This window comes from Amphiura filiformis, chromosome 14 (assembly GCF_039555335.1).
Source record: "Amphiura filiformis chromosome 14, Afil_fr2py, whole genome shotgun sequence".
NCBI classification, from domain to species: Eukaryota; Metazoa; Echinodermata; class Ophiuroidea; order Amphilepidida; family Amphiuridae; genus Amphiura; species Amphiura filiformis.
In genome coordinates, this window is record NC_092641.1 from 17,312,782 (window position 1) to 17,334,947 (window position 22,166).

The 22,166-nt window shown below is 38.1% G+C and overlaps 1 protein-coding gene across 1 annotated transcript in view; it reads left to right on the forward strand.

The window, feature by feature from the left end:
* LOC140169792 (uncharacterized) overlaps nt 1-1,267 on the forward strand; it is a 14,788-nt gene extending 13,521 nt beyond the window's left edge. Inside the window, exon 6 of the mRNA XM_072193097.1 lies at nt 751-1,267. Coding sequence (XP_072049198.1) covers nt 751-768 — 18 coding nt within the window. The 3' untranslated portion in view covers nt 769-1,267. The remainder of the gene's footprint in view (nt 1-750) is intronic.
* The last annotated feature ends 20,899 nt before the right edge of the window (nt 1,268-22,166 follow it).

Genomic DNA, 22,166 nt, shown 5'->3' on the forward strand with positions numbered 1-22,166 from the left:
GATTATGGTCATTAACATTTAAAATTCAGAAATTTCCCAAAAAAAAAAAAATGAAACTTGGTCGTCTGTAGTCGTCACCCAAGTGAAGAGAGTTGGCTACAATTCTCGAGCACACTACAGGAGTTTCAGTTAATACCAATGGTTTGATAGCATCATAAATTTAGCGATAACATTATTTATGTCGTGATAAAAGTATGTCTAGAAGTCTCGGGTATGCACTTATTTCCACCGGAATATTATTATGGTAGACATCCAAAATCATTGATAAAATTACCCAAAAAAGGATCCGCTTCTTTGGCCACATACAGCGAATGCGAAATGACATGTACCCCAAAATTGTGATAGAGGGCAATATACATGGGAAAAGACAACGTGGAAGACCTCCCAAAAGATAGATGGACACTATCAAAACAGACTGCTTAGCTCGAAATATCACCTCCATAACAGCAGCAGGAAGAATGGTCAAAGACCGAGTGGTATGGCATGGATTCACCATGGATCAGATGGCAAGGCATCCGTGCCGACGCCTTAGGTCAGGTCAGACATCCTAAATAGTCTAATTGAGTGTCACTTTCCAGATTATAATAGGTATCAGCCCATCATCACCCAATGGTGCAAATACAATCGATAATTGTAGATTACAACGAGGTGCGGATATTTCGCGCAACAGTCTTCTCATTTGAAACATACGGGTGCGAAGAATGAACTAATTAAATACTAATTACTTATTCTACATTCATTTATTTTCAGAACGTTGGGACCAGCTGACTGGCCCATACAGATCGGGCAGGAAGTAAACAAGATGAAGAATACACTACACGGATCATAATCGATTAATTATTGATTATTGATAATTGACCCCTGATAATCGTATAATGACCACTGATTACAGCCACAGCAAACCACGGCAATACTAGTGTCGGATGTTGCTGCTTAAACGAACTCTATTAAGAATATTCAAAAACAAAATGGTTCTCATATAAATGTTGATTCAGTGATATTCTCACTACCTAACTGAGCACATGACGTGAATTTTAATGAGAGTAGCAAACATATGCGGTGATGAACAATAATGCATTATAATATCTGGTCTTTATTCATAGACTTGGAACACTTGTGAACAAAAATCGAAGCAAAACCGCACCAAACAGACAAGTTTCATTGTCAACCATTTTATAGTGTATTTGTGTAACTGTGTAAATAGCCAATGTTCGTTCGTATTAACGAGATATAAATAAAACTGTGCAATATATAAAATGATAACAAATAGTTTTCCTTTTGTTGTCTTTTGTGTCAAAAGTTTGATATTCCATGTCGAGCAAAGAGATCATTGAAAACCCAAAGTATGACCGTCAAGTTGTATACTAATGCAGTTTTAGATTCCTCCGGAATAGAGACCTGTTTTTCGAAAAAATGAATTTTGACTTTTACCCTAACTGGACCTTTGATGGTTTTTTTTATCATATCTTTTAAAGAAAATGGACCTTTAATTGTTTTACCCGAATGTTGACCTCTTTTTCATGAACTTTAACAGTTTAGAGGTAACAGGGTCGGTTGAAACCTGTTTTTGCCTGCAAAGTGGTAAAACTGGCAATTTGTTGACAGTTTTGCCGTATTAAAAAACCAACTGGGCAAAAAGAAGAAGATGCATAAATTTGCTTAAAAAGTTACCGTTTTCAGAGTCATCATTGAGCAGCGACGTAGCTTGCGACACCATCACGGCGTCTTCATTCAGCGTAGTGATGTATTGTTTACAATCCTCCGGTCACATGATCATCCGATGGGTGGTCAAGTGTCAGCAGATCATTGTAGATGGCGGGCAGGTCGTATCCGGCATCCCTGTTGAGCGTGAGCTTTTGTGTCTTTATCTCTATGGCTTCCTGATCTTAATGTTCCAAAATGGTCTTCCCTGCCGATAACTTCCACATCTTCGAAGAGGGTAACTCCCGTTCTTAGACACGTGCATTCATGTTGAGGACGACGGTAGCACCAAGGTCACCATATATCGCACACCAACGCACACTGAACTTTGACTCGAACCACCATCTGGAGCACAAACGGTCAGTAGTTAGAACGCTTATGGACAGAGTAGACAAACTAGAAGGCTATATATTTGTACACAAATACGGCTATACCCGCATGTCATCGGTTTACACAAACTTACAGTCCTTATTTGCTGAGGACTTAGGTTGATGTTGTCAGTCTCTCTAATTCACAGTGAAGCTATGCAATTTGATAGATTGAAATTCACAATATGCAATTTGATTAGGGGAAAGCTATTCCAGAGGGAGTATGTAAATTAAATCGAACAGCCATTTCAGAGGGAGTATGTAAATTAAATGGAACAGCTATTTCTGAGGGCGAATGTAAATTAAATGGAACAGCTATTTCAGAGGAGTATGTAAATTAAATGGAACAGCTATTTTAGAGGGAGTATGTAAATTAAATGGAACAGCCAAAGGTATGTAATTTGAATGGAACAGCCTTAACGCTTCACACATGGTATTTCCAATTATCATCATCTACAGTAAGCCAAAAAATGTAGGTACCAGTTACGTTCACCCCCTGTATATCCTAAACAAAGGCAGATATGTAATAATTGGAACAAATTGCCAATAGCTACAGCCTTTAGCTCGAATTTAAGACCTCATTCGTTGACATTGTTTTCAAAATAAAGACACGACGATCCAAAAACCCAAGGAAGATGCTAATTAAAAAGTTGCAGTTTGCCACATTGCATGCCCTATTGATTTGTACACAAAGCGTTCGCGAACAAGATAACTAGCGCTATGCTTTCATTGATTAGCACGAAAAACTAGCGTCGTGCTTTCATTGATTAGAACACAAAAGTACAACTTTTTTTTTTGTTCGTATCTTTATCAGGTTTTGGACTACCGTTTCTTTAATTCTCAACCAATTTCAACAAATAAGGTCTTAAATCAGAGCTAAAGAGTACAGGCATCGGCTGCTTGTTTTAATTTTGACACATTTGTCTTTATTGAGGACATACAGGGGTTGGTGAACACAACTGGTACCTTAATTTTTGGCTTACTGTATAATTAATATAGGCCTAATACGCTATTGAAATTCACAATAATTATGCACTTTGATTAGGGGAAAGCTATTCCAGAGGGAGTATGTAAATTAAATGGAACAGCCTATTTTGTGGTTATTTCAGAGGGAGTTTGTAAATTAAATAGAACAGCCTTAACGTTTCTGTCATCTATATTATTATAATTACGCTATTGTCTGTGAATGGGGTGGGGTGGGTGTTATTAACAATATAATTCGCAGGTGCAATCTGTGTACAAACTCCGAGCCCTGAAGCTGCTTTATTTGATGATAAACGGATGGCCCTTTTAAACCTTTGGGGCCCTGGCCCATAATATTTGACTTATGAGGCTCATGTACACATGTTGAAGTATAATTCTCAAGTGCTATCAGTAGACTCAAGCTGGGCACTGTAGCTGCTTTATTTACTGAATAACGGCTGGCCCTATGTTTTAGCGTTTGGGGCCCTGGGCCCATATTATGTGACATATGGGGCTCATATATACATATAACAATATAATGCTGAAGACCAAATCTAAACACTGTAGCTACTTTATTTGCTGAGACACGACCGGCCCTTTGTTTTAACATTTGGGCCTCTGGGGCCCCTAGCCTTAAACATCTGGGGCCAAAATGGGCAGAAGACACATTACAACTTAAGGCCCATACATGTGCCACATATGAGCCCTAGTGCCCTTGTAGTTTTATAGCTAGCCTTGTTAATCTGTTGCCCCTTATTTTAAAATTTGGGACCCTGGGCCCATAATATATGACATATGGGGCTCATATGGGGCTCATGACAAAACCCCAAAACCAAACAAATGTGGTGTAATCTACAAAACCCGATTGTGAGAACACTTAATATGTTGGTGAGACAAGTAGATCTCTCGGCACCCGTTTCAAAGAAAATACTAGAACCACCCCTCGAACAACAGTCGATGACCACAAAGCTGATCATAAACATGATATCAGTATTGAAGATGTGGAAGTTATCGGCAGGGAAGACCATTTTTGGAACAGGAAGATCAGGGAAGCCATAGAGATAAAGACACAAAAGCCCACGCTCAACAGGGATGCCGGATACGACCTGCCCGCCATCTACAATGATCTGCTGACACTTGACCACCCATCGGGTGGTCATGTGACCGGAGGATTGTAAACAATACATCACTACGCTGAATGGAGACGCCGTGATGGTGTCGCAAGCTACGTCGCTGCTCAATGATGACTCTGAAAAGGTAACTTTTAAGCAAATGTCAAACATGACAGAGTCCAATATCAGTATCCATGCTGCTAAGATGCATAAAGTCAAACATTACAAATTAACTCCAAAAGCTCAGAACAGTAAAGTGCTGCTTTTAATGATTCATAAGCACGGCTTCGGTAAATATTTGCCCTACCATATTGTAACTTCGAGGGCGCACTGCCATTTTAAGGTGTTTACGGTTCTGTGCGTTGAAACAAAAGTCTCAGGTCAACCTATGTTGAGTTTTTGATCATTTGGCATCTAAATCATATATGTTTACCTGATATTAGTGGCATTTAACTGTGAGAGTTATGAATTATGAGAAAATCCTACCCGAAATTAGCCATTTTTCCATAGAAACCCGTGTAATACATAATTAGTGGTATTTAACCTATAGAAACATCCAACTCTATGGATCTGATATTCGTCATGGAGACTTTTCTAGCTATGTTTTGCTTCCATTTCTCGATTTTAACTGTATTTGGCCTGGCAAAAAACGTGCATCTTATTCGACTAATATATTCGCCGGATACGACCTGCCCGCCATCTACAATGATCTGCTGACACTTGACCACCCATCGGGTGGTCATGTGACCGGAGGATTGTAAACATTACCTAAAATTACCCAAAAAGGGCATTAGTATTTACATCACTACGCTGAATGGAGACGCCGTGATGGTGTCGCAAGCTACGTCGCTGCTCAATGATGACTCTGAAAAAGGTAACTTTTTAAGCAAATGTCAAACATGACAGAGTCCAATATCAGTATCCATGCTGCTAAGATGCATAAAGTCAAACATTACAAATTAACTCCAAAAGCTCAAAACAGTAAAGTGCCGCTTTTAATGATTCATAAGCACGGCTTCGGTAAATATTTGCCCTACCATATTGTAACTTCGAGGGCGCACTGCCATTTTAAGGTGTTTACGGTTCAGTGCGTTGAAACAAAAGTCTCAGGTCAACCTATGTTGAGTTTTTGATCATTTGGCATCTAAATCATATATGTTTACCTGATATTAGTGGCATTTAACTGTGATAGTTATGAATTATGAGAAAATCCTACCCGAAATTAGCCATTTTTCCATAGAAACCCGTGTAATACATAATTAGTGGTATTTAACCTATAGAAACATCCAACTCTATGGATCTGATATTCGTCATGGAGACTTTTCTAGCTATGTTTTGCTTCCATTTCTCGATTTTAACTGTATTTGGCCTGGCAAAAAACGTGCATCTTATTCGACTACTAAGGTATGTTTTTAGAACCCGTTGAGGTAGTAACGGGTGGTGGTGGTGGTGGGGGGGGTGGCATTAGTATTTAGTTTACGGCTGGTTTCTGTGATTTCAGGGCTTCCAAATTCAACAACCTTCGCTTGCCTGCGTATACATATAGAAAGCTTAATGTTGATGAAACATCAATGTTGATGTTCATAATTATAGACATGCCACTTTGTTAATTTAATAAACCCACATTCACAATTTATTGGTGATTTCCTTGCCCTAAATATCATACATATACGTGTAAATACAGTAGGCCTAGGCATTCTATCCCTATCCACGAGCCTAGCCTATGAAACCCTAATCCTATTGCAAACCTGACCCTAATCAACAATTCTAACACTAATCAGCAAGCCTAAATCGGAAAACTAACCCTAAATCAATCTTAATCTGATCGTATCGTGCTAGGACAGGCTAAATAATAAATAAATTATAAATTTTGGATTTATAAAGCGCCTTTCTCCAGATCTTAGAGGACTCAAAGCGCTGTAATTTCGCTGCAATGGTGAATCATCACAATCAGATCGCATCAACTAGGTTGCTGCCGAACGGCGCACACCTATCCGCATTTAGATTGTAACATCCACCAATTATCTGTGCAGCTCCCCAAATTCCATTGGGTGAAGGAAGTTTTTGATAACCAAACAACTAATCACCGATTTTTGCGATACAGGAGGAAACCGGAGATCCCGGAGAAAACCTGCGAGAGCGAGCATGGAATCGGGATAAACCAAGTGCACATGAGTCCTTGGGCCGCGCCTGGGCTTGAACCCGGGACCTCAGTGGTGCAAAGCGAGGGAATTACCGCTGCGCTAACTCGCCCTCCCATACAGATACAGATACGAATCTCCAAATATAGTCCTAGGTTGAAGCAAAAACAGCGAAACAGTCATCATACAGGGTTCCTGAAAATCATTGATCTTTTACTCGTCATGCAGTTTCCAGAAATTTTATTGTTAAAACATGTATTGCAAATGTCAATGTTTACATTCATGGCATTTTACCCGAGATTGGAGTACTTTTGTACATATAATAGGTTACATACCACTAATAGGCCTGGGCGATACATGGAAATACAAGGAGTAACTATTTGTTTGCATGACATCTAAAAAGATTCAGAGTTCGGAATATGAGAAAATTCCACCCGAAATTAGCCATTTCACATGGTATTTATCCTGATACGCCGATGGTGTAAGACCCGTGGCTATACAGGGATGTGAAACAGTTTGGGATTTTTGTATATTGATGGGTGGGTTCTCAGTGGAGACCCAATTTGGCGCATTTGATAAAAACTGAAATTTTTGTGAAAAATTGGTATACTGATGATGGTTGCAAAAACAGCAAAAAGTAGGTATAGAGAAGTCTGCATCCATAAATCTGTGTGGCTCCACCATGCATTTTTCTGCCAACTATATATTATTATAGACCTACGGTGTGTTACGAGTCGTTAATGACCAAAGGCCAGAAACACCTGTTACCCAATTCACTTCAGAATGCACAGCAAAACGAACTGTCTGAACCTTTAATCAAAAGTAAAGTATAATGATCTTAGACATAAACATAAAATGCATGCCCATTATAATCAATCAAATGGATGTTACTTATCCAACAGCCTTCTTCTTGTGGTTTATATTTACTAAGTTCTGTTATTCTTGGTGTTATTCTTGATGTACATTGTATGTCCTGATTCACTTGTCCTGCGAAGATCACTGGTCAGCGAAGTCCACTGAAGACCTATATATCCTATGTATAAAATCCTCGCACAGATGACAATCTAAAAAATGGTGCTCTTTCCACCTTTAACACAATTTCTTCAGGTAAACAGGCCTGACTCCATATCCGCTCTTACATTGACAGATATTTTGTTTCATAAACCAGACTTCAGCAAATCGACAGAAAAATATTTGCTTTTTAGAAAAACGTATTCTAGATATTCTCCGTTATTACTGGATAGTAGTACATTGACTACATAAGATATGTCTGGTTCGCAATATCCTTTCTTTGAAGGAATATGGACTGTAAGCAAATTTGCTAGCCCACAACATTAACACTGTCATAATCTGTGCCAAAAATCATGTACATTTTCTTATACAGACTTGACATTTAGTATGGAATATTTCTTCACGAAGTGTCAAGACTTATCTGAAAGGGGCCTGCATAAACCGCACGGGTTAAATATTTATTGGGGTGTGTCGGGAGATGGTGTCAAATAATTTTTGATGACAAATGTGTTTTCCGTAAGTTTGCATTACGGTGCTCATAATGTAGTGCATTTGCCTAAATGGCGGATTTAGGGAGGCTGAATTAAAGCTTTGTGGGGGACACAATTTTAGACTTTATGCAACATTGTTCTGTTATCATCAAATTTATTTGGGTTTGAGGTGATATTTCCTGAACTTTGTCAGCAATTGGCATTTGTCACAGCTGAATGCACTTACAATGTACCAGTTTTGAATGTGGGAGGAGCTATTGAAAAAGTGGTACGTACTCATAAAATTTGAATGCCCCCGGACCAAGTGTTATAGACTTACTTTACATAAATAAACAAAGTGAGTTCATTGGACAACCAGGAATCCGCGTATTTGTTTTTGTACGGTACGTTTTTAACATTTGACCCTAGTGGGGAACATTCAAACTTTTAAAATGAAAAAAAAATGTAACATTACATGTGCATTCAGCTGAGACAAATGCCAATTGCTGACAAAGTTTAGGAATTATCACCTCAAACCCAAATAAATTTGATAATAACAGAACAATGTTGCATAAAGTCGTTGTGTCCCCCACGAAGCTCAAAATTCAGCCTCCATAAACGATAACTTTAATAATTCAGCATTTATTACATAATAGCCTACTATCTAAAGAATATTTAATCGAAACATTATATCGAGTTTAAGAATAATATGATAAGGAGATTAGCGCTGGCCTCCGACATAATCCCTGTTGAGGAGGTCATCGCCTTGTGAGTACATTCATGTTTATTCAAACGAAGCGCCTAAGGTAGAGTCTTTTGTCTTAAAGTGTGACCAATAACCCACTTGACCAAGAAAAAGAGAGCAGTCGCTTACACATGCCCTTCTTTTGATCGTCTATTGATAAATATGTTCCAAGTTTAAGTGACAACACGCTATTGGCACAGTTACCAATCAGACGTTCGCGTTGAAATAAAACCGAGCAAAAAATCCAAGCGATATACAGGGTGTCCCAGAAAAAAATGACCGGGCAAATGAATTTGGACGTAAGTCGAGAAATAGACATCAGAATCCAAACAAAAATCTAAAAATCAACGTGTAGCTCATCTTATTCTGCATCTTATACGCTAATTTTACTGGAATCGGTTGACTGATTGCGAAGAAATGACCGATTACATAACGCATGCGTCAATTCACTTCATTCACTTGGGGGGGGGGTTGGAGCGAGTTGGCGCAGCGGTAGTTCCATCGCCTTGCACCACTGAGGTCCCGGGTTCAAGCCCCGGCGCAGCCCAAGGACTCATGTGCACTTGGTTTATCCCGATTCCATGCTCGCTCTCGAGGTTTTCTCCGGGATCTCCGGTTTCCTCCTGTATCGGTGATTAGTTGTTTGGTTATCAAAAACTTCCTTCACCCAATGGAATTTGGGGAGCTGCACATATAATTGGTGGATTTTACAATCTAAATGCGGATAGGTATGCGCCGTACGGCAACAACTGGCGTAGTTGATGCGATATGATTGTGATGATTCACCATTGCAGCGAAATTACAGCGCTTTGAGTCCTCTAAGATCGGGAGAAAGGCGCTTTATAAATCCAAAATTTGTTTATTATTATTTATTTATTTATTCCAAGTTTGAAGAAAGATCATTCAACACAATGCGCACTATAGTGGTTATTTGTCAATGGGCTTCATATTTTGTTTGGTGAAGTCCTTTTGGTTCTTTAAACAATCTGTTTCTTGCAAAACATTTAATTAGGTTTTGCTCAAATTTGAAAACCTCACAATCAGCGTTTCAAATAAGGCGCGTCCTTGCGTCAAATACCCGTGAAAGCAGGCGCAGACCCGCCAATTTCCTACGGTACGGGTCCGCATTGTAAAATATGGTTCACATAATACATTCAGCTCCCTGGGTATACTTTCTTTTTAGTTTCCCATCAAGTTTTCAACCCAGGTTTTCAGTTTCTTGACAATTAGTGAGGACCCATGAAATTTCAAAGGCAAGGGTCCGGGGTCGGACGCTTGAAAATGGGTGCGGACCCTTGAAATTTTAAAAGCAAGGGTACGGAGAACCCTTGGATATTTTTTCTTATTTCAAGGCCTGCTCACAATATTGAAAACGATAGCTTGCATGTAAGATGATGATCGGTACTTGTAAATATCCTTTTTCGTTAATGTTAATATAAATGTTGCATAAAGAATTATTGCATAAAGAATTCCAGATGGCTTAAAAATTCTCACACACATTAATGTTTTTGGAATATTTCCAAGAAATTGGAATGCAAAGTTTAAATCTTTTAAATCAACATAAATGGTGCATGGTATCACAAATCACACGTAAAGCTGCAAGTACTTAATAATTGTCATTCCTGCCTTAAATTATAGACCAATCCGAGAAGCGTTTACTGTATTTGGCCCTCTATTGACGGCAACACAGATGTACCAGAGCGGGAGATTTAATTCGTAATTCAATACTCATGATTGTGTATTGAATATCACTGTTGTGTACAATTCCCGGGTACAATTCTGTATAGCACACTAAATAATGGATGGAACCCCCGACCTCGGGACACCGCAGTTTTACATCGGGGACACCGCAGTAATGGCGAAGTCGGATAGGTGTATAAGTTGGAAATCTTTCAATTGCAGAAATCAAAGATTTCTCGGACAAACTGTTATTCATCTTCACCGTCGGATTATAAATAGATAATGTGGACTAAATTTAATGAGATACACAAACTTTAGGAAGCGATGAGCGAGTATGAAAAAAGCGCCTGTTGATCAAACTTGGAATGAACTGCATTGATGCGCGCATTATGTGATCGTTAATTTCTTCTCAACCAGTCATCCGAATCAAATACAATTTGATGCACAATAAAATAGGCTATGCGCTACAGTTTTAATTTTTTGATTCTGATGTCTATTTCTCGACTTACGTTCAATTGTATTTACTCGGTAATTTTTTCTGGGACACCCTGTATATGCAGTTGCCGATAAAGTTTAAATATATTTTCAAATTTCTCTACTCTCTTCTGTGGACCATCAGCGGACATAGTATTTGTTATGGACACTAAAAACTCGTAAATTAATGGGGAATATTTCACGCTTATATACAGCCTTCCGAGAGGGGTGTTAAGTTTTGCCGTTCGTGCCTCCATCGACTTTTTGCCAACTTTAAGTAACCTGCGTACTTGGGGTAAAAGGACTAATGCTAATTGCAAACTCTGTGGGAACAAAGAAACTCTTCTTCATATGTTAAATTTCTGGCCCGTGTCTCTTGAACAGGGCCGCCTAACTTGGCGTCACAATACAATTTTACTTCAGTTAGTTAACATTCTCAAATCTAAGTTTCCTTTGGCCACAAGTTTTGCTGACATCGCCGGGTTCTCTACTGGTGGGGGTTCTATTCCCCCTAACATCATGATCACCAATTTAAAACCAGACATTGTAGTCCTTCACGATGACGGCATCTCCATACAAGTCATTGAGCTCACTGTCCCCTTTGAAACAAATATTGAAAAAGCCCACGACCGGAAAGAAACCAAATATTCCCATCTCATCCACGATCTGAATGATAAAAGTTATAAATGTCAACTGTTTTGCATCGAAGTAGGCAGTCGTGGCCTCATAACTCACAAAAACGAACATCGTCTGAAATCAATTTTACAGGCCAGCACGAAGAAAGTCAAACCTCTGAAGAAGGAGCTCAGCCAGCTCGCCCTCCTCTCAAGCTATACCATCTGGAATGCGCGGCATAATGCTGTTTGGGAGAATTGTTCATACATAAAATGCTGAGCTCATCCTCTGGAGGATTTCACTTTCTTCTGCATCATCCTTCCCATTCCCAGGCTTCCATGTTTTCTATTAACCTTGCCTTTTTGATGAAATGTGTTTTATATATTTAATTGTTATTTGTGCTGTTTTTGACGTCTACCCTGCATGGGTTTGGGTCTTCCCAAACCCTGTCCTGGGTTTCATGTTTCCATTCTTTGTTTTTTTTGTAATGAATAAAGAGTGATTGATATATATATATATATATATATATATATATATATATATATATATATATTTACCGGAGAGATTATAAAGCCTACATCACATTCACACCAAGAGAAAACAACGAAACAAAATATAAGGTTTACGTGCGTTTAATCTTAAAATACAACACTTACAAACAACAATCCAACAATTCATAACGATATAGGATTGAAGATCATTGTCTAACAAATGAGCTGGGAATTATAATTAATTCCCATACAATCTAGCGGAAAGAGTAATTGTTTCCCTTCTAGAAGATGTGATAAGAGACGAAAATGTCGTGGTCTTTTACGACATAATGCGGTATGAATTGTTTGTTTTGGACGGGGGACAGCAGTTCGTGCAACGTCATTTTTCGCCATTGCTATTTCGTTGCATTAAACAGCTATCAAAGTGTTTTGCTTATGGATACTATTCAGCAAACACCAAAGTGTTTTTAAAACATGATAATGCATGTGTTTTTGTTTTAGTTAAAACATTTTGATAACATGTCAATGTCTGTTATAAAAATCATGACAGCTCTGTTTTAAAAATTCGAAATGCTATAGTAAATTATCATTTGGCAAACATTTTGTCTTAACTCTATTGTGTTAGAATGTTTTGCAGCAAGTTTTGAACAAAATGTTTTTTGAATGTTATTAAAACCTTTTATACCATTGACCCTAACATACCCTTTAACCCGACATTTAACGTTTTCTGTAATATTTTTGTGTTTGCTGGGTAGTAATCGAACTAGGCATATTAGATTATCTATTTTAATTTTGCTTTAAAAAGTAAACAGTGTACTATTTATATGATAATGGAGTTTGTTTCTTGTTATTCGAATAATATACACCATGGCGACTTCCTAGACATCCAACACCAAACTCTGTTTAGGTTATTCAGACAAATAGCATACACGTGTGAACATAGGCCTCATTTTCCAATAGCCCGCAAAACTCAAATATCGCTAATCTGGATTGAATGCTTAGAGCAATCATAGATACAGCCAGTCGTATTTGCATATCAATACCAAGGAAAGTAAATTCGATGAGAGAAGATAATCTTCCCTGGTTCGATGCACCGAAGGTGAATCAATGGGTGCTTCCTATAGACGAATCCAACAAGCCGAGTGATGGTCAGAATTCAGTCGGCCATTCCTGGGTCCCGTCTGTTCCAAACTGGTGTTGTTACTGCCCAATTGGGTGGATTAAATCCGCTTAAAAATCGATGTTGAATTGTATTGTTTTGTAAAGCTTCATCATTCTTTTGTCTTCGTGTAACACGGTTGATGGAATGCAGTTCAATATTCCCGCCAAGGCCACATCATTTCACATTTTAGGTGGGGTATGGCTGCCATTGAGGTGTAGGAATGCGTGAACATGGATTCGTCTATATCTTTAGATATGCATTGTCTCAGCATAGCGCCACCATGAGCTTATTGCAATTGCCTTTACATGTAGTCTTGGTTCAGACTCTATGCGGCTATCACGAACATGCTAGGAACGACGAGCGTTAGGATCGACACAAACTGGCTGTGTAGGAGGCTAGTTTGGATGTGAACGGCAGTATGACGTTCTGCCGCATAATGCCGTAATCCTTAACTCTTCGCAATCTCTCTAATACCACGTACGTACGTGATAATTATTACGTACGTACGTAATAATTATCCACGTACGTACGTAATAATTATCACATACGTACGTAATATTATTACGTACGTACGTAATATTATCACGTACGTTCGTGATTTTTTTTACCATGTCCTAAATATTTCCGTATGCCCAATATTTTTTCTCTTTGGGCCTACCGAAATAATTCAAATAAACGTTTGGTTTGGTTCTTATTACTCAATATTAAAATATTACGTATTTTATCAAGGATTTACAATATAGAATTAAACCTATATAAAGGTCCAGCATTCATCACACCATTATCATTACTATAGAAGTGTGTTAATACTTTGTGATCATTTCAAGTTATTAATTACGACTGCTTTGTTGAAATTATTTGTAGCTCTTCTTGAAATTATACTTTATATTAATAAATTGTCGTGTTAACAAAATTTCTATTTCACTTATTACAACTTTGACACCATGGAATGTATATTCATTCACGTTCCCAAGAGATGGTTGTCCCTCCAAAGCATTTCATCGTGTCGTCTGACGATTGCCGTTTGACAAGAAACTCAGACTAGCGACGACCTATTCTGGAAGGTCTGATCTACCTTCTTGGGATTGAGTACGTTATTCAAAAGATGAGTAAAAAATTGTTATTACCCTGCAGTTTTGTAGTTAAAGGTCAGGTCTATGGCAAAAACAAGTTTATCTCTATTCGAAGAGAATAATTATTACATTACATGTTGACACTCGTTGCAATTTTTTTCAGCCTCGTATGCGTATTTCTTCTGAAAAGGAGAAATTGTGTGGGTAAAGTTCAGCCTCGTACGTGTTCTTCCCCCGTTTGAAGCGTACGTGTTCTTCCTCCGTTTGGCTGATGACGTAGGTAAATGAAGCGGACGCTACATCATGCTATCATTTACTTGTGTGACAAGTTTGACATACAACAATATGTTGTAATATTATTTACCATTACAATGTTGCATAACAATATGCAGAATATTGTTCTCATTTCGGAAACAAAGCCCAGTATTGTTACTGTCCGTTTGCTTTGTAATATTTCGTCCAACTGATATCGCACGGGAAATCAGATACATGAGTTTGTGGACGTTTATATGCTAGTCTCAGATGATCACGATGAAATTCTAAGCTCAAATTATTTATTTATTTGTTAGGCCTAATATTTCTCATGATATTGATATACATACAGGGTCCCAGAAGTGATCTGTACCGGGAAAGATGGAATTTTTAGGTATGAAGGGCAGGGAAATCAGATACATGAGTTTGTGGACGTTTATATGCTAGTCTCAGATGATCACGATGAAATTCTAAGCTCAAATTATTTATTTATTTGTTAGGCCTAATATTTCTCATGATATTGATATACATATGAATTGTAATAACACAATTTACTAATATATAAAAAATAGAAAAAAACCCATTAAATTTGTAATACTTAATTTAAAAACAGTATACGTTCTGTCCATTGAGAGCGTTTATAGTCCCTTTTCGCAAAGCGGGCACATCTCATTTCATTACGTCACCTTTTTTTCTAGGCCAAATCTGTCTTGTTTGAAGGAACTCACCGCTTAAGTTGGTTTTTGCGGAATATCAATTTTAAACATTTTATTTTAACAAAAAAGGAGTAATTTTCATTGTCCTTATAATATTAGCTTGCCAATGATATGATGTTGTTTTTGCAATAGACTTGCCCTTTAAGCACTTTCTGACTGTTTCCGACTTTAACTTTGTTTATATGTCTTATGTTACTCCCCCATTGGATGTTGTGTCATATTTTCCCTGTTTTTAATTGTTTCCGATAAACAGACTGAATCTGGGATAGGCTTTGACTGTGTTGACACCATAGAATGTACATTCATTCACATTCCCAAGATATGGTTGTCCCTCCAAAGCAATTTCATCGTCTGACGATTGCCTTTTTAGCATAAAACTTAGAGTAACGACTACATATTCTGTAAGGTCTGTTCCTTGAATTTCTTAATTTTTTATTTCATTAGTTCTTTTTTGGAGTGGGAATTAAAAACGTTACGTGAGTTTCGTGTCGTTTTAACTATACTGCGACTGTACCATCAAACAATGTTAGAACATCAATTAAAACAGTACTGTGTAAATCGGTGACGGTGACAAACATTTGTTTAAGACTTTAGTTAAATGCCTTGTGCAATAATTCGTCGGCCGTATGACATAGTGACGTATTCAACATTTTTGACATTTTTAGGAATTTTGATAGTAAGTAAGTAGACAACACTCTTCAAAATTACTAAAAATCCTAACTATGGATGCTGCTTCATTAGTGAGATAATTAATGAATTAACCTGGTCGTATTTGCTTTATTTCAAATTGTCCGTTTTACATAGCAGCGTATTTGCTAAACACCGTTCATTTACATGTGTTTTTCATAGTGACTTTCATAGAGTGCTGGCTCTAAAGTAAGTTGTGCCTTGCTATGTATATCGGGCAGTTTACCTAGGATTTCGGAGCTGGCTCTTTTGGTATATGCCCAAACCTTTCCCCTTTTATGTGTGCAATGTCGTTCCTACACAGGTGAATAAATAAGAGAATATCGCACGACTATAACGAGCTGAGTAAATTTCACATTTAGTGTACTCGGGGAATGATTTGATGGTTAACCTCAAGTAATCATTTCTAGTATTATTTTTAATCAATGACATACATGTTCGGTTTTTACTCGTATGTAGGCCTACCCATCAATCATGTTTTAAGAAAGCGTATTAAAGGTGCAATAGGTCCGTTTATGCTAAGCCGCAATTGCGTTGCAATCGTACTGAAAAATACTGCATTGCGACGAGTTACGGCAAAAAGTAATCGATATATCGGCAACACACCGCATCGCACCGCAAAGCAATTGCGGCGAGGTATGAACGGACATTAAAAGCTGCTTTTCCAGTGAATATACTAAATAGACATGTGGGCGGGCACATATATATTAAAGTTGTAAGCATGGGTATGGATGAAAAAAAACATGGATTAAGGGTCTATGTATGTGTCCGCAACTCGGGCCTTTACGTTAATCGCCAATTTTGCAAATAAGGATATCTTTTCAAAGTGAATCCACGCTAAAGAAATCAGGTGACCATGCTAAAAGTAAATAAATGAAAATAAATGAAGCGCACTAATCCATTCATGATGAGTGTGTACCAAGCCTTACAAGGCCATTTTAAATTTGAAGAAAGATTGTTGGTTTTTTTTTTCAAAATAAATTAAAACTTTATGTTGTATGAGATTCATCTGAACTGGCAATTAAAACTGTTTGATCAGTTGGCGGGAATTCATTTGTGCTGATAAACCGTAGAACTGCTAGAAGCACCGCACAGCAGTCCCTCATCCAGTTGCTGAACAGGCTTTTGATGAGAAAATGCATAGAAGTAGAAGACAGCAGAAGGTTCATTTCTTTAATACGCAGAACACTCACAAAGACGGCCCATCAAATTATTTGTGTACAGGAAAAAGAGACCCATAACGACAGGTACTTGATTTTACGTTACACCATCCTAAATATGGTCTTTGTACGAAGAATAATCGTAGGTAGGGTAATTTTTAGAGCACACGCATGCTTACAACTTTTATAAATCAGTGCCCAGGGATAATACCAATACATGTGTAAATATGAATATTTTATCTATGAAAATACCATGACAATGCAATAACATAACTTAAGCATGTTAAGGAATAAAGAATCTGATAATAATATATCCTTTCGTTGTGAACGTTTTGAAAACGACAGCAAGAGAAATGACAAGAAAGTGTCAGTGTGATTAAAACCTGAGACTATTAGGTTTATTATTAGGCTGATCATTTTTGAAAGAGTCCTTCAACATTTGACGGACTTTAGCGTTAAATCCGAACGAGATGAAGATATGGACACCTTGAAGTGAGTTGAAAATCACGGCAAACCACCACAGGATCTCATTATTGACGCCACTAGCGATAAACATTAGAATCCACGCAAGTCCAAGCACAGACGTTACCTGCAAAATACAGCAGAGGGAAGGAATACATTCAGATGTGAGTTGTCCTTGATTAATTGCATGCAAGTACATTATGTCTTATAGAGGGGTATACACACTTATAAGGGACCGATCGTTATTTACGGCGGGGGGGGGGGGCATACCCTCTCAAAATGCCCATTCCCCCTGTCGTAAATAACGATCGCTCCCTAAGCATGGGCCTACCATGAACTCTGTAAGTGATGTCATGTGCTTCAAACAGTTCCTATTACCTACCGTGTGGGGAGATTTAGTGTAAATTTTGCACCATCCTTATGGACACCTCATTCATTTTTTACTTCGTTTTTTCTGACAATAAATGTCTCACCAAATATGCATAATTTGCTTATTTGATTTGCGAGTATTCATTTTCAGTCCGATCCGACTTTTCCTACTGACGTTTCAACCTGCCTGAGTATCTTGCATATGAGAAATTTAGAAAGGCCAGAATTGCCGGCCCGCTGCGTGGTATTATAAAATACTCTAGAAATGCCAACATAAATCATCAAAGAACATTATTTTAAGAATTGTTTCAGTATTGAATACAGTAAGAACAGAAAGCGTGTACACATTCCAGTATTTAATTTGTTTGTTCTAGCATTCCACATTTCCACAAAAGTTGTGTAAATATTGGAAATTTTGATGATATTTTGGCTTTGTGAAGGGCAACATGAGTAAATAATAAATCAATCACAGCGCCCTCGGCGCAACTCGAATGTAATCGAAGGTCATTTGATAAATAACCAATAAGCCGTTTCCAGTCCCGCACACCGACATCGCCTGGTTAATAATTACGTTGTACAGCAGAGATACTAAAAGGAATACACGGGATCGATACACGTGAATGTGATATGCACGATTTGATATTCAGACGATAAATCTTTGGATACCGGGGTAGAAAATGATGAATATCGTTTCCAGTCCCGCACACCGACATCGCCTGGTTAATAATTACGTTGTACAGCAGAGATACTAAAAAAACATTTCTTTGAATACACGGGATCGATACACGTGAATGTGATATGCACGATTTGATATTCAGACGATAAATCTTTTCTGGATACCGGGGTCAGAAAAAAGATGATGAATATCTCTTTGTATTTTTTTTTTTCATTATAAAGAAAATCAGCCATATTTGTTTCCTTGCACTTGAACACATGTGACCGTACAGCACGAATGAGCGTATTCATCGGTTTCTCAAGTTGGCGCGACATCTATCTCATTTTGATAGTCAAACACCAATCAATAATCCTATTGTTGAAGTAGATGGCCATATAAATTTTAATAGCTCTGGTCTTTGTTTGCTTTAATTGGCTAAATCCTGCTCAAGTGGTGGGTTACCAGGCATTATATTTTCTATAGGTATGTAAAATCCAACAATTAACAATGAGAGAACTTTCTTAAACCAACAATCGTTTCTTAAACTCGTTGACTTGGGGATGATTTGAAATGACCGCCAATTATGACTGTTTGATATTTATTGCCAGCAATGTGGAAAAAAGAGACACATGTAGAAAAGAAAAAAAGCTAGCATTTTGTTGAAGGAGCAAAGTTTAACAAACCATAACCCCGCTTCTGGATATCGTTTGAAGTCAAATGATAAACCATTTTAAAGCTTATGATGTATATATTCTAAACACGAAATAAAACAAAATTGTCTGTGGGAGGAATTTACGGCTCATTCGCCGTGTACGGTCACATATGTGTTGAAAGGATATGATAGTCGTTAGCTTGCGTATTGAGAAAGAAGCGTGCGTATTGAGCTCAAAACTGACAAAAATTCTGATTTCATATGTGCCGAACTATAGCGCAGCGTAGACTAGCTGCACTCACTCGTGGAGGCAGTCTAAAAGCAGATGACCTCATGGCGTATACATGCTCACTCACACATAGAGAGGTCAGTTACCAGGCTATTGTCAGTAGCCTTAGTCGGATGTCCATCGGCTCATTATGCTTCTCAAAACTATTAACTATTCAAAACTATTAAACTATTACAAAATCGTCATGCGTGGCTGTGGATTCACCCTACCATGGCGATTTCTGCCATGAAGATATCGGGGCGATGACACTGTGTCCCGTCATACACGGTCTTTGGTATAGTACAGCTGCTAACATGAAGCATTATGCACTTTCTGTTAGAAACATGAGAATTCCCATACATGAAGTACAAGGTCCAATTGATTTTTAGATATGGAGCCCTTTTGAATTTGACCCCGGTGATTGCTAGGGTTCATGAAAAGACATAGAGGGTAAAGTAAAAAATTCAAAATGCTCCGCTATTATTCAATTACTCATCTGATCACAAGGATTAAAAATATATAGTTTGTACTATCTAAGACCTATCGTTAAGGAGTTATTCTACAAAAACCTAACCGCTTTGCTTGTACAGGGGTAAACATTTTAACTTCCTAAGATTTTGAAAGAAATAGTGGCATATTGTTCGTGAACCTGCAAACAAAATCAGAAAATTAATTATTTTGTCTATCTACTGTGTTAACCTACTGAGATAGAGGGCAAACAATGTCAAATGCTATTGGATGAACTTAAGGCACTTTTTATGACCACTGCTGATCTTTGACTTCCATTGAACATAACAAGTAAAGGCTAACCAGTTTAGAAGGCAAATTCTAAATGTTTCTTGATTCTTATATCAAGATAGGGAACCTGTCACCATTCGTTGCCAAAATCGGAGTAAGTTGAAATTTTACCCTTGTTCAACCAAAAATGTGACATTTTACCTAAGCTTTAGACTTACTTTGAGTAGCAGAAGCAAATCCCGCCATCCTCCATCGCCCGTCTTTTTGGACTGCATAACATTCGAACGTTGTCGGGCTCGATGCAAACTGATCACAGCAATCGATCCAATGACAGCATTGGTTAAGATCGTGAGAGCAATGGGCAAACCAAAGGCCAGTAGATTAATGGTTCCATCTTGAATCCAACACACGGTATTCCCGCCATATATCACAATGGTTGTGCAATCGCAAAAATGAAAAGCAACCGTGACCAAAACAATCACCATCGGAACTCCCCAGGCTAACATATTACCAACTACGCTAAACAAACGACTTTCAACGGAGCTTCCAGTTGTGTCAATGACGAATTGTTGTAATAAGATTACCGCTAAAACTGTTGACCAGGCAAAGGATACTAGCCAAAAATAATGGGTAACAATGGCAATACAGACACAAGGGGTATCGGACCAAGCAATTTTATCCGAAAGAAATGTGAGTACCTGAGCCACAAACAAAGCAACGGAAAGACACATAATTCCTTTTCCGAACATATTCCGAAGTTTCTTGAATCTGATGTAAGTCAAAAGGGTACCCCAAAGACATAATAGTGAAAGGCAAGTGGTCGGAAAGCTAACTGCATCCAACACATCGGCAAAAAAACCTTCGTCACTCCTACTCTGTTTAATTCTGTCTTTGATTATCACTTCACTACACACCAACGCTTGCCCATCTTGTTGAATCACGAAATCCTTGCTGGTAATTGTTTGATTTCGGTAGATTAACGCCGACTCGTTGGCGATTTCATATTCGTAGGGTGATAAAGCTACCAACTGACAGTCCGGTTGATGAATTTCAAACAAACGCCCGCATAACATCAACATATCCATCCTTTGGAAGGTGCCAAATTTGTCTCCTCCATAATTTGCGTGATATATGACAATGTCTGGTACTATGTAAGTACTACCTTTCAGATAAACGTTCTTGTATATTGGATGAGTTATCCTAATAAAATTCGAAGGAGGACCAGTGTGCCAGTGACCACTACAGTTATAGGTCTCCATTTCCTGATAACAAGAAATTAGGATCTCGACGTCGGATATCTCGCAAATCCTGCTTGAGGTTTTTGCCAAGGAATCTAATGCTTCAAAGAGGACCAGGCTTTGATTGGTGGCAAATCGGAGGGCTATCCACAACATTTCTCCATCGTTGGACGTTTGATGCATGTATTCAACGTACGTTTTTACGATCAAGTTGTTTTGAAGTATTTCATCAACACACATTAGAGAATGCCTAAAACCTTTGAAGAAAATAAAGCTATCGTGTATATCACATATCCAATTGCTGAAAACATCCTCGCTAGATGTGGCGTTGTTAAGGACGCATTTATCATTCTGAATGGCATATCCTGGAATGCAGGTTAGTGGTCGGCATGCAAGAGAAATAAGATCTTGAATTTCTCCTACTGCACATGGTTGTAGATAAATCTCTTGCTTTTCTTCTAGAGATCCACGAAACTGGAATAGTCCACCTATTCCACTAACTGAACCACCCCCTCTGGATTCCCACTCTTCACAAAATGTTTCAGTATATCTATAGCCATGGCATTTAGCACAGAAAGGGTTTTTGAACCAGACTGTACCATCACCATAGACACTTTCTTCCGACACAAAAGAAAAAATCGTATCTGGCACAAAGTGCTAACACATTTTCATTTGTGTAATGCCTCGGACATTCATCTACATGTTGACCATGTTGACTGCAGAATCGAAGTTGTCTACCAACGGAAATTCCTTCCAAATACTTTTCCAATGAATTTGTGCAAACAAAATCGTCATTACGGGTCACTGTAGTCCACGGGATAATGTCTGTCATGCTGTGACTATGACAAAGAGCACAAAAAATATTGTAGAAGTTGATTCCATTTTTTTCATAAACGTGCATACTAAAACGGGCATCGTCGCATCGTGATCTTATGAAGTCATCTTTCCAATATGGTGGGCAGC